General features: G+C 42.1%; 1 protein-coding gene and 1 long non-coding RNA gene across 2 annotated transcripts; both read left to right on the top strand.

Moving 5' to 3' along the window:
• Positions 1-2,885: 2,885 nt before the first annotated feature.
• On the top strand, positions 2,886-6,260 carry LOC115069916. Its single transcript, XR_003849160.1, has 3 exons — positions 2,886-2,962; positions 4,500-4,560; positions 6,116-6,260. It is a non-coding gene; the product is annotated as an uncharacterized LOC115069916 (long non-coding RNA).
• Positions 6,261-6,798: 538 nt separating this feature from the next.
• On the top strand, positions 6,799-7,575 carry LOC115069915 (zinc finger protein 69-like; the record flags this gene model as incomplete). Its single annotated transcript, XM_029562233.1, is given in 1 exon segment — positions 6,799-7,575. A coding segment is annotated over 1 exon segment (777 nt), but the record flags the coding sequence as incomplete, so codon positions are not given.
• Between the last annotated feature and the right edge of the window lie 5,788 nt (positions 7,576-13,363).

Here is a 13,363-nt window from a genome sequence, read left to right as displayed (position 1 = left end):
CCACTTCTGTGCTGGGATTTTGTCAAGCTTGCATTTACATGGGACTTGTGCATGCTGTGACCATTGCTGTGAGTTCAAATGAGTAAATTTCTCACCTGTCCGGAAAACTGTTTCCTTGTGGTCATCTGTCTCCTCTAGCTCTTAAAATCTTTCAACTCCCTCTTCCACAATGATCCCTGAGCCTTCATTGGCAGAGGTTTGAGATTGGTGTCCTATTCAGGGCTAAGCAATCTGCAATCTGTTATTCACTGGATTTTGGCCAGTTGTGTGACTATCTGGGTTAATCACCATCTGCCCTGTGAGAAAGCTTCTCTGGTAAGTGTTGAGAGAGACATTAATATTCTTTCTGCCTCTCATTCCACTCACTATATTTCCTGAGCCTGAGGTTTAGAGGGTGCATTGTAGCTGTGTCACTTGGGGCTGGGCATCTCTCAGACATTTATTCTTTACTTTTGACCAGTTGGGGAACTTCCTCATAGTCTCCATCTGTTGCAAAAAAGCTTCATTGATGATTGGTGAGAGGTACAATTGTACCTCTCCTTAGGAGCTCTCCAGCAGCACCTGTTTTATATTACATATTATTTCTTTATTTTGTGTGTGCATGTGACATAGAGCACATGTGGAAGTCAGAGGACAACTTGTGGGAGTCAGTTCTCTTCTTCCATCATGTGAATCCTGGAAAATTAAATGATGGTTCAGGGAGGGGTGTCATTAACCTAGAGCCACTAAGGCTTGGGGAAAGCCCGTTTACCTGGTGAGCCATCTCACTGGTCCATGGCCCACAGAGCTTAATCAGGGTTGTTTGCATGAGTATTGGTCGGGGCTTATTTACTGGAACATGTGTATTTTCTTAGTGGCTACACGTAGATACCCCCCTCCCACCCACCATTAATTGCCAATAGCTCCTTAGGGAAGGGTGGAGCCTCTTGTGCAGCTCCCCAAGCCATGATGGACTGTTGACTGGCTTGATCTAGTGCAGGTAGCCATAGCTACTCAAGTTCATGAGTGCAGTGACCATGCCATGTCCAGAAGACAGCATTTCACAGCCTCCTCCCCATCCTCCTGCTCTTGCATTCTTTCTGCCCCCTCTTCTGTGATGTTCCCTGAGCTTTGGAGGGTGTGGGTGACATAGATGTCCCATTTAGGGTCATCACTTATTCTCAGCATTCTGACTAGTTTGAGTCTCTACATTCACCACCAGCCACTGAAAACTGAAGTATCTTTGATCAAGGCTGAGAACAACACTAATCCATGTGATAAACATAAATACTTAGAAAGCAGTTGGAGAACATGTTTCCCCTAGTGCCTGTGACCTCCCAACCACAGGTTTTGGACAAGTTTACAGTACTATGTTCTTTCTTTTCTTTTTTTTTTTTTTCCTTTTTGAGACAGTGCTGGGATTATAGGCATGTTCCACCAAACCCAGTTTATGTGATGTTGGAGATTGAACTCAGAGCCTCATGAAACAGAGGCAAGCCCGCTACCAACTGAGCTGTATCCCCAGCCCCAGTTTGTGAAATTTGGCTTCTTAAATCAATGTCTAGCAAGGCAGGCGTGTAGCTCAGGTGAAACCCTTGTGAAGTATGTGCAGGCTCTAGTTGCCATCTCCAGCAGAAAAAGAAAAAAAGTGGGAACAATCCACACATGATAACAACAACAACAAAAAAAAAATCCAAGCACAAAACTAAGAAACTCAGCTTAGTGCCATTGTTTACAAATGTTTGTACATAATTTGTATACACTGAAAAATAACAGTAATATATTTCTATAATTCTTTTTCATTCATGTAGGTTATCCAATATGCCATTCTTCTAATTCATTCTCTTTCTGTGATATTGGTAATAATATCTATATTCATTTGGGGGGTATGGGGTCCTTGCATCTGAACCCTGGGCCTCTCTCATGTTAGGCAAGCATTCTACCACTGAGCCATTTTTAATGTTTTTATTTCAGTCTCCAGGTTGACCTGTAGTCCTGCTAGAACTTGACCTTGGGACCCTGTGCCTCAGCCTTCCCAGAGCTGGAATTACAGTGCTGGAGCACCACAACAACTCTACTTTCATTTCTGAAATTAGCTATTTGAATCCCTTTTCTTTTTAAAATTCAGTGTAGCTAAGGCTGGTCCAATTATGTTAATCATTTCAAAACCCAACATTTGGTATCAGTGTCCTTTTTTCTCCAAACACCTATTTGATGTATATGTCTTTTCTTTATTTCTTTCTAAGCTTCACTTTTCCCATACAGTAATAATCTTTGTGTTCTTTCGACACATTTTAGAGTCGTTTGCTGTTGTAAAGGTGGAAGTTTCATGTAGCCCAGAATGGTCTTGAACTCCTGGTCTTCCTCCTGTACTTCCTTAATGCTTTAATTACTGCTTGAGCCGTGACTCAGAGCTTGGTGTTATTATTCTTATTTATTATTATTAATATTTTTGGTGAAATTGTGAAGGCTGAGAGACAAGATGTGAGCAATCATTGGTGTGTCTTACTAAAATTCCTGATTCCTGGACATCATCACCTAATCGATTTAGACTTGGTGTGGGCTGGGTATGCTTCCAAGCGGGAGGGTGAGGGGATCACTCCTTTAGACCTTGTGTGTCATGGTTGCACACTAGGGACTCTGCTCTAGAGGAAAAACGGGCGATGCCTACTGAGTGGAACCAGAACAGGAACCTACTGAGTTGGAGCCAAAAACAAGTTTCACAAATGCAAATCTCCAGGCCTGGTAGTGCTAAACAAATCATTTCAGCTATATTCAGTTCCTAAGGACGCGGGTCCTGACACCCGACCTCCCTTCCCAATCAGGGGCTCCGGGCGGACTGTCCAATCAGGAATAGCACCTAGTAAGGGGGCGGCATTTCCCGCTTGGCCGCTACAGTTTCTGATGGAGACCCCGCCTGGTACCTTCTGTTCAGTGCCGGCTTCACTGCCTGGAGCCTTGACAGCGCCGCCAGCCGGCCGTGGTGAGCGTGGGCCGGCTGTGTCCAGACCCGAGCTGCGGCCGCTGGAGCCGCCGGAGCGGGCTGTGCTGGGTCCTCCCAGAGAGCTCGGGATGAGGGCGGTGGCTGGGCAAGGCTGTCCTGTCCTGAAATGGCCTGGAGCCCTGCCTCTGTGGCATAAGGGGGCGGCTCTGCCCCCGGGCCCCGCGCTGCCGCCAGTGTCGGTTACATACGTCACTTTCGGCGTGCGCCCCCAGGTCCTGCTTGGGAAAGGACTGGAATAGGGATGTGCTTCTGTAGCGTGGATCCCTAACAGGCTCTGCCGTGGAGCGTAAACCCCACGCCTGGCAATAATATATTTTTTTGCCACCACGCCTGGCAATAATATATATTTTTTTTTAATGAAAATGAGTCGCCAGTGTCGGTTACATACGTCACTTTCGGCGTGCGCCCCCAGGTCCTGCTTGGGAAAGGACTGGAATAGGGATGTGCTTCTGTAGCGTGGATCCCTAACAGGCTCTGCCGTGGAGCGTAAACCCCACGCCTGGCAATAATATATTTTTTTGCCACCACGCCTGGCAATAATATATATTTTTTTTTAATGAAAATGAGTCGGGTGTGGTGGGGCACGCCTGTAGTCCCACAGATCTCTGTGAGTTCAAAGCCAGCCTGGTCTACATAGTTCAAGGTCAGCTGGGGCTACAGGGAACCCGTCTCAAAAAGAAAAAAAAAAAAAAAAAAAAAAAAAAAAAAAAAAAGAAAATGGCCTGGCTTCATCTGCATTGAGGCTTCTAAATACTTCTGGTTGTGATCACACAGGGTGTGCTCAAACCTCATTTAATAAGTTGGGTTTTTGTTTTGTTTTGCTTTGGTTTGGTTTTTGTTTTTTTTTTTTTCTTTTTGGTGTTTTTGAGACAGTCTCCCTGTAGCCCTAGCTGACCTGGAACTCGCTATGTAGTGCTGAGATTAAAGGTGTGTGCCACCATGCCTGGCTCCATTTAATAAGTTTTGACTTATGTGAAATAGTGTCTGTCAGCAAAGGTAATTAGACTTATTGTCTACAGTGCTTGGGAGGGCTGATGTTCTAGATGTCTCTGTGATTGAAGCAAAGAGACCAAGACTTTCAGAAAGATCATAGTTGTTCAGACAATGCCATAATGCTTCCAAAAGTCACGTAGCAGAGTACATTACTCTTCTCATTTATATTATTGGAGTCTGTCCCAGAATCTTACATTCCCTCATGCCAGGAAAGCTTAAATTTTATGAGCAAAAATTTCTAAGGACAGTCTGCCTCATGACTTCTGATGTCAGTGTTGTCTGTACTGTAGGTGATAGGCCATCTTATGACCAGTGTATCAGTTGCTTTTCTGTTGCTGTAATAAAATTCCATGACCAAAAGCCACTGAAGGAAGACTATCTTGACTAATGGTTCCAGAGGGCTGGGTAGAATTTGTTATAAAAAGAAGTAAAGATTCCCACACTGTACACTGACTGAAGCTAGAAAATATGTTTTATGTAAATTCTTGTAACTTATAGTAATTTTTCTGGGCCTATATTTTAGGAAACAAGTGGGGAGACCGAAACATTGAAAACCAATGCAAGACTCCTCGGAGAGCTCTAAGGTAATTTGCATGCACAGTGGAAGTAGATCACCATGAGGAAGTCTTAGTGTGTTATGAATTGAAGATCGAGCAGAGGAAGTAAATAGCACAACTTTAAATTCGTTCATCATTTGACAAATTTGATCATTTATATCACATGTCATTGAGTTTAGGAAAGTGATTTGGTGTATGGAAAACATTTCGCTTGGAAACAGTTGTATGAAATACTACATGTAAATGTACTTTTCACAGTAGCTCTGCAGGAGCCATATCACAGAATCACCTATTTATTTGGTTTAGTAAAAAGGAGTAACTAAAGACTGCTATAGTTTGATATCTATTTCTTTGATAAACATCATGGCTAAATTAGGTAACTTGGTCAGGAAAAGGCCTAGTCTCAGTTACAAGCTGCAGTGGGCCTTGAGAGAAGCCAAGGCCTAACCCTGGAGGTAGGAACTGAGGCAGAGGCCCTGCAGGGATGCTGCTTACTGGCTTGCTTCCTCAGGATTGCTCAGTTTTCTTTTTATTTATTTATTTTTATTTTATGTGTGTACATGTATTGCCTGCATATATGTAATTGCACCTGTGTCATGCAACGCCTGTGGAGGACAGAAGAGGTCGTCAGATCCCCTGGAACTGAAGTTACAGACAGCTGTTAGCTGTCATGTGGGTGCTGGGATTCGAACCCAGGTCCTCTGCAAGAACAGTCAGTGTTCTTAACCACTGAGCCATCTCTCCAGCTTCCTCAGCTAGTTTTCTTATATATCCTAGGCCCACCTGCCCAGGGTTGGCAACATCCACAGTGGTCTGGGCCCACCTACATCAATTAGCAATCAAGAAAATGTCCCACTGGCCAGACTGTGAGGAAATTCCTAAATCGATCTTCCCTCTTTCCAGATGACTCTAGTTTGTGTCAAGTTGACCAAAACTAACCAGCACAGCAACTAATGTGCTTGTCATTGTTTTCATAGAAGGTTTATGGTGGAAAGATTGTATGAAAGTACAGAAGGTGGTCAGTGTGGAGAAATCATCACCCAGAAACAACATCCTAATAGGATGACAAAAATCTCTTCTGGGACTGGGCATGGTTGTACACCCCTTTATTCCCAGGACTCTGAAGGCAGAGGTTGGGGGAATCTTTGTGAATTTTAGGCTAGCCTGATCTAAATACCAAGTTCCAGGCCAGCCTGGGCTATGTAATGAGACCCTGTCTCCTACTTAAGTAAAAGCATGTTGGCATAAGAACAATGGAAAGGGACTGGAGAGATGACTTAGCAGTTAAGAACACTGGCTTTTGCAGAGGACCCAGGTTTGGTTCTCAGCACCCACATGGTGGCTAACAACCACCCGTAACTCCAGTTCCAGGGGATCTGACATCCTCTTCTGACCTCTGCAGGCATTGCATAACATGAATGCACTTATATACATGGAGGAAATACACTTGTTTCACATTTTAAAAAAAAGAGAAAAATGTAGTATAAAGGTAAACAATGTTGAAATGCTATAAATTATGGATGTGTAGAATGCATATAGACATTTCAAATATGAGGCGTATCTAAAATCCTTATCTTTTCAGAGTTCATTTGAAGTACATCAGAAAACTGTGGAGAAAAATGCTATGAACACAAGGAGTGTGGAAAACCCTCTGTTTGTCCTTGTCCATTTTGTACACATGGAAGAACTCACAGAGTAGACACCTGTCAGGAATATAAAATATAAACAATGTGATAAGTCCATCATTTATCCATCTTCAGTTCAATGCATAAAAGAACTCATACTGGGGAAGAGCCCTACGCATGTAAAGAATCTAGGAAAGCCTTCAGAGGTCTCAGTGATCTTCATGTGCATGAAAGAATCCATAGTGGAACAAAACTATATGAATATAAACTATGTATTAAGTCTTTCATTTATCCCTGTTTGCTTAAAGTGTATGAAGCATCTCATACTGGATAGAAACCTTATAAATGTCAGATATGCACTAAAGGCTTTATTTATCCTAGTTTTCTTAAAATCCATGAAAGATCTCATGATATGGAACAACCTTATTCCTGTAATGAATGTCGTAAAGCTGTCAAAAGTGGTAGTTACCTTAAAAAAATAAGATAATTCATACTGTGGGAAAACCCTGTTCTTGTAAACAATGCGGTGATGCCTTCAGAAGTCACAATACCCTTTTAGGACATAAAATAACTTATAGTGGGGAAAACCTTACGAATGTGAACAACATGGTGTTTCCTTTATCCTTATTTACTTAAAACCCATGAAATATCTCATACTGGGGAAAAACCCTATGCCTGTAAACAATGTGGTAATGCCTTCCTTCAAAGACATAAAATAACTCATACTGCAGAAAAGCATTATGAATGTAAACAATGTGGTAAGTCTTTCATTCATCCTTCTATACTTAAAATGTATGAAAGAACTCATTCTGGGGAAAAACCTTATGCTTGTAAACAATGTGGTAAAGCCTTCAGAAGTCCCTATTCCCTTCAAAAACATAAAGTAATAACTCACAATGGGGAAAACCACTATACCTGTGAACAATGTGGTAAGTCTTTCATTTATCCCTCTTTACTTAAAATGCATGAAAGATCTCATACTGGGGGAAAGCCCTATGCCTGTAAACAATGTGGTGAGGCCTTCAGAAGTAGCCATTCCCTTCACAGACATAAAATAATGCATATTAGGGAAAAGCCTTATGAATGTAAATAATGTGGTAAGTCTTTCCTTTACCCATATGCTCTTAAAACTCATGAAAGATCTCATACTGGGGGAAAACCCTATAAATGTGAACAGTGTGGGAAAGACTTCAGAAGTAGCAATTCCCTTCAAAGACATAAAGTAACTCATACTAGGGAAAAATCTTATGAATGTAAACAGTGTAGTAAGTCTTTCCTTTATCCCTCTTTACTTAAAACACATGAACAATCTCATAGTGGGGGAAACCCCTATAAATGTGAACAATGTGGTAAAGTCTTTAGGCATAGCAATTCCATTCCCAAACATAAAATGACTCATATTGGGGCTAAACCCTAAGCCTGTAAGCAGTGTGGTCTTTCATTTATTCCTCTGTATTTGAAACACATGAAAGATGTCACAGTGGGAAAACCCTATGCCTGTAAACAATGTGGTGATGCATTCAGAGCTCTCTATTCCCTTCAAAGACATAAAGTAACTCATACTGGGGATAAACTTTATGAATATAAGCACTGTAGTCTTTCATTTAGCCCCCCGCTTTTAATGGTCTTTTTGAGACAGGGTCTCCCTGTAGCCCCAGCAGCTGACCGGGAACTCACTATGTAGACCAGGCTGGCCTTGAACTCACAGAGATCTGCCTGCCTCTGCCTCCCCAGTGCTGGGGTTAAAGGCGTATACCACCATGCCCGGCTTCATTTACCCCTCTTTACTTAAAAAGCATGTTACAGTTATAAGTCTCTTCTGTTACACAGAGGATTTCATATATGAGAAATATTCTGAATATAATAATGTAAATTCCATCATTGTATGAAATAACTTCTACTGGAACAAAATTGTATATTTCCAGAGGCATCAAAAAATGTGGCAGGTGCAGAAAATCCCCATGAATGTAAATAGTGTGAAAACTTTCAGATTTTCCTGTGTCTTTCAAATGTGTGGAAAAAATTCATGGGATAAAATTTTTGTGAATGTTAAAAATGATTAAACATTGGCTGGAGAGATGGCTTAGTTGTTAAGAGCATTAACCACTGGCAGAGGACGTGGGTTCAATTCCCAGCAGCCACTTGGTAGCTAACAACTGTCCCATCCATAACTCCAGTTCCAGGGGATCTGACACCTTCTTCTGGCCTCCATGGGCACTTCATGACACAGGTGCACTTACATACATGCAGGCCATACAGTCACACATTAAAAAAAATTAAATTTAAGTTTAAAAAATGACTAAACCTTCTGTGTTGTTATTGTTTGGGATCATTGAAGAAATCACTAGAGAAAAGTCCTATCAAAGAAACACATTAAGATCTTCAGGACCATTTTATATGAAAAAAAGTACCCTCATTTTGTAGGAAAAACCTTTGAATGAGCAAAATGTGCACATACTTTCTGTCACATCCACCCAGTGTTGCATGATGATTCATAATGGACATTGATGTTTTAAGAATGCAAGTGCATTGAAACTCTAGCAGTTTGGAATATAAAGATTTTTTAAAACTTTACAACTAATAAACTCATTTGAAAAATCTTATTAGAACCAGGCATGGTAGCACAAGCCTTTAATCCCAGCACTTAGGAGGCAGAGGTAGGCAGATCACTATGAAATTGAGGCCAGCCTGGTCTGCATAGCGAGTTCCAGGCCAGCTGGGGCTAAGAAAAATTTCATTAGAATATTTCCTATAAATGTAAGCCTGTTGATGCAAATTAATGGATAATGTTCAAATTTTCCCATTAATGAAATGTTCTACAGGCTGTGATGTACTTTACTAAGCAGTCCTTGGCTACTATAAAGGTCCCTGTTGGGCTTGGTCATGCAGGACTATAATCATTGCTACTACAGATGCTGAAGGAGGAATATTGACAGTTCAAGGCCTGCTTGGGCAACTTAGTTTGGTCGTATCTCGGTGTGAAAGGCACAGAGTGCTGGAAATGTCACCTGGTTTTAGAGCATTGGTCTCACATGCAAGAGGTCTGCCACTCAATACCACATACCACCAACATCAGCAAAGCAGGATTCCTCTATGTGATGATGATTGTTGGTATTGGCAGGAGGAAGCATTTTGTTGATTGTGAGACTGTGTTGTTTATGTGGATATCCTAATGCTCACTTGTGACATACTTGACTTGCTCATAAAGCTGTGGTTCCTACTGATCACATTCAGCCTATCTTGCCAGCAGTGATGTGTAAGTGTACTGTTGATACTGATTCAGGGTAGTCATCAAGAGAATTTAATCACTTTAGAAGGTAATCTCTTTAGAAAGATGCCAATCAAAAGTATACAAAAATAAAAATTAAAAAGATTGCTAGACTATGAGGGATATTATTGTCTGGGAACATGTTGATTTTTTTTTTTTTTTAGGTCTTTTTTGAAACAGGGTTTCCCTGTAGCCCCCAGCTGGCCTGGAACTCACCATGTAGACCAGGCTGGCTTTGAACTCACAGAGATCCACCTGCCCCTGCCTCCCAAGTGCTGGGACTACAGGCATGTGCCACCACACCCAGCTTTGAAGAGAATTCTTGAAATGAGACTTTTCTACATACTGGCACACAATTAACTAAGGAAGATATTTTCAGTGACACATGGCTATGCAATAGAAATGCCTGGCAATTAGAATAATCTTATGAAAGAAGTGGCTTATTTTATAAACATTACAATTTTTAATTCTATTGCTCTTTTATTCTAACATAGTGGAGTTGGTATTTTGAGGGGCCACTGCCTAGGCATAACAGAACTGCAGCCTGTAGTCCTTTGGATGTTGGTGATAATACTAGGCTAAAACGCATTGTATAACTACATGAAAACTTTTGTATTCTTTCCTATGAAATTTTCCTTATTTTACATCATTGAATTACCATGCATTGGGGAAATCATGGGTAACATTTCTAAAAGTGAAACAAGCTTCCAGAACATGACACTGACAGTGCTTGCAGGACCAGTCTCAGTGACCTCCTGTGATGTTTAGCACCATTCCTTTTTGTATTAGTTAATCTTCAGTAATTATCACAACTGTAATGTATAACACTTGAATAGTAATTAATGTTGCTCCATATATGAATATTGTTGTAGAAATTGAAGCGGGATGGCTCAGTTCACAGCTGAACATCCTGACATTGATCCATGCTGCTTGAGTACCTGCTCTCAAATGTGTATCAACTTTATTACCCTCAGTAACAGGAAAGTAGAAGTCCTCTTCACCTTTATTTAAATTAAGGAACACAGCAACACTGAGAGGACACAGTCTGGGCACTCTGATGTCAGCTCACCTCCTCTATTCTTCCAAGGTCTTTAGTCTATCTAAACAATACCTTCCCTTCCACGTGCTTGAGGTGAATGTCTAGACTAGCCAGGGGTCCTTGTTAGATTTTGTCCCCAATTCTGCTCTTGCATTCATAGTGAAAAAATTAAAATGAAATAAAACAAAATGCCATATTTTTGACTGCATATCTATTTTTGAAAGCCACCCCATCAATACACAAACAAGAATAAATTAAATGGTACCCTAGATGGGCAACCCACCTCTAGATTCTCTAAGCATGCTGAAAACTAATGTTCATTGTGAGACTTAATCTTGCCAACTAGATGGGAACTTATAATCACCATGGAAACAAACTTCTGGTGTTTCTGTGAGAGAGTTTTTCGTTTGGTTATATGAAGTAGGAAGTCACTCCTTAAATATGAGTGGTGTCATTCTCTGCACTGGCGCCCAGGATAAGCAAGCTGAGCACTGCCATCCATTGACTGTTCATACAGTGTGACCCGCTCTCTGACTGTTCATACAGTGTGACCGGCTCTCTGACTGTTCATACAGTGTGACCGGCTCTCTGACTGTTCATACAGTGTGACCCGCTCCCTGACTGTTCATACAGTGTGACCCGCTCCCTGGCTGTTCATACAGTGTGACCCGCTCCCTGACTGTTCATACAGTGTGACCCGCTCCCTGACTGTTCATACAGTGTGACCGGCTCTCTAACTGTTCATACAGTGTGACCCGCTCTCTGACTGTTCATACAGTGTGAGCTGTTCATACAGTGTGACCAGCTCCCTGACTGTTCATACAGTGTGACCAGCTCTCTGACTGTTCATACAGTGTGACCGGCTATCTGACTGTTCATACAGTGTGACCGGCTATCTGACTGTTCATACGGTGTGACCAGCTCTCTGACTGTTCATACGGTGTGACCTGCTCTCTGACTGTTCATACAGTGTGACCAGCAGTCTTATGCAACTGCTGCCTTGTTTTCTTGCAATGGCGGACCATACCCTCAGACTAGTCAAGTAAATCTTTGTTATTTTCATGAGATATTTTGACACTGTAAGGAGAAAAAGTAACTGATAAAATCCACTTAGCATCCCTCCGTGACTCACTTAGGTAGTACCTTTGATACCGAACTCAAGATGTACCCAGGTCTCTTGGACCACACCCTTCTCAGCTTCTCTGCTGGGACCATGGAGAAAAACTTTCCTCAGAGGTTGCTTTGAAGGAATAGTGAGTCCCTTCACCTGCGTTTCCAGGTCCAGATATCTCCTTTTCAATAACTTTGGCATTTCAGCAAGTTGAAGCTTTTGATAGGTGAGTATTTATGTAAGAGATATTTATGCAAGAATAGATTTTTTTTCTTTTTTTGGTCTTTTTGAGACAGAGTCCCCCTGAAGCCCTAGCTGGCCTGGAACTCAGACCAGGCTGGCCTTGAATTCAGAGATCTACTTGCCTCTGCCTTCTGAGTGCTGGGATTAAAGGCATGTGCCACCACGCCCAGCTAAGAATAGATATTTTTTAAAAAATAAAAGCAGTTGCTGAGCAGTCATTAGACATGACTCTGGAGGCAGAGGCAGGTGGATCTCTGTGAGACCAAGTCCAACCTCATCTACATTAGGGAGATCCAGGACAGCTGGGACTACCAAGAGACTCTCTGTGAAACACACACACACACACACACACACACACACACACACACACACACACACACACACACACACCATAAATAAAAGCAAAGTGAAATAAAAGTAAAATGGAAAAAATCGTATAGGCACAGTAAGCATTTCTTCTGTGTTGGGAGGAGTTGTTCTCCCCTCCCTGTGATGTTCCATGCAGCAAACTGCACTTTGTAGCTCCAGTTCAAATATGTAAAACCAAATTTGTAGATAAGGCAGTGAGCGTCCCAGCAGGGTTAGAAATTACCTTTTGGGTCGAGATTCTGCACAGTCACTGGTAGGTGACAGGCTTCCCTTGGTCTTTCCCAGTCCTCATTCCGGAATGCTGGTTTTCAGAAATTGCTAGCAATTTTTGTTCTACACCTACTGATGGTCATACCTCTATCCTGCTTTAGTTCAAGGTACTGATGTAACCCCATACATGCTATTACTTACCTCTTATTTTTCCCTAGGTCATATGTTCATCACAGAGTCCTGGCTGCCTCTCCCTAGCCTGCACTTCCACAGTCTCATGTAGCTTCAGATCCGGCAGTCTACACGTAATGAGGAGGCTGTGGCATGACTTCACTGAGTTCTACAGCATGCTTCTCAGCTGCCACGCTGTCACTGCCCCTGGCTATGCTGGGAGGATTCCTTCCTAGGATATCCCTTGTGTGGTGTCCACAAGAACTCCTGTGGCAGGGCCGTAACAGACGTGGAGAGAGGCATCAAGATTGATAGAGAAAAGACTGGAAACCCTTCCCCACCTGAACTATATGAGAAAAAGTTCAAAATGAACACTGGCATAGGTATGTGCTATGTAAATGGCCTATGAAGGGACATGGGACTCTTGGAGTGGTGTTCTCTTTCTTAATAACCTGTCTCCATTTCCCCTACCTTACCATGTTTCTCTTCTACAATTCTTTGTCCTTGAACACAATTATCTGGAAATCTCTATGGGTGTCCCCCAGACTCTGATCTGCACCTATGACATCTGAGTTTCTTTATCTTGTGGAACTGTCAGTCTTGATCTCTAGCAGATGCTAGTCCCCTGCCCACAATCACATGTTGCCAGTTGACTCTGCTCAGCTTGATGCTACTGTGGCCTGGTGTTAAGAGGAAAAGGAGGAACGCCTGCCTAGCAGTTGCTTCTGACTTTTTTTTTTTTTTTTGACAACTGATTGCTGCTAGAAGAGGAAAAGCTGACCCTCCCAAAACAA

This window comes from Nannospalax galili, unplaced genomic scaffold (genome assembly GCF_000622305.1).
Source record: "Nannospalax galili isolate Female #2095 unplaced genomic scaffold, S.galili_v1.0 scaffold715, whole genome shotgun sequence".
Classification (NCBI taxonomy): Eukaryota; Metazoa; Chordata; class Mammalia; order Rodentia; family Spalacidae; genus Nannospalax; species Nannospalax galili.
This window is presented reverse-complemented; position numbering and strand designations above follow the sequence as displayed.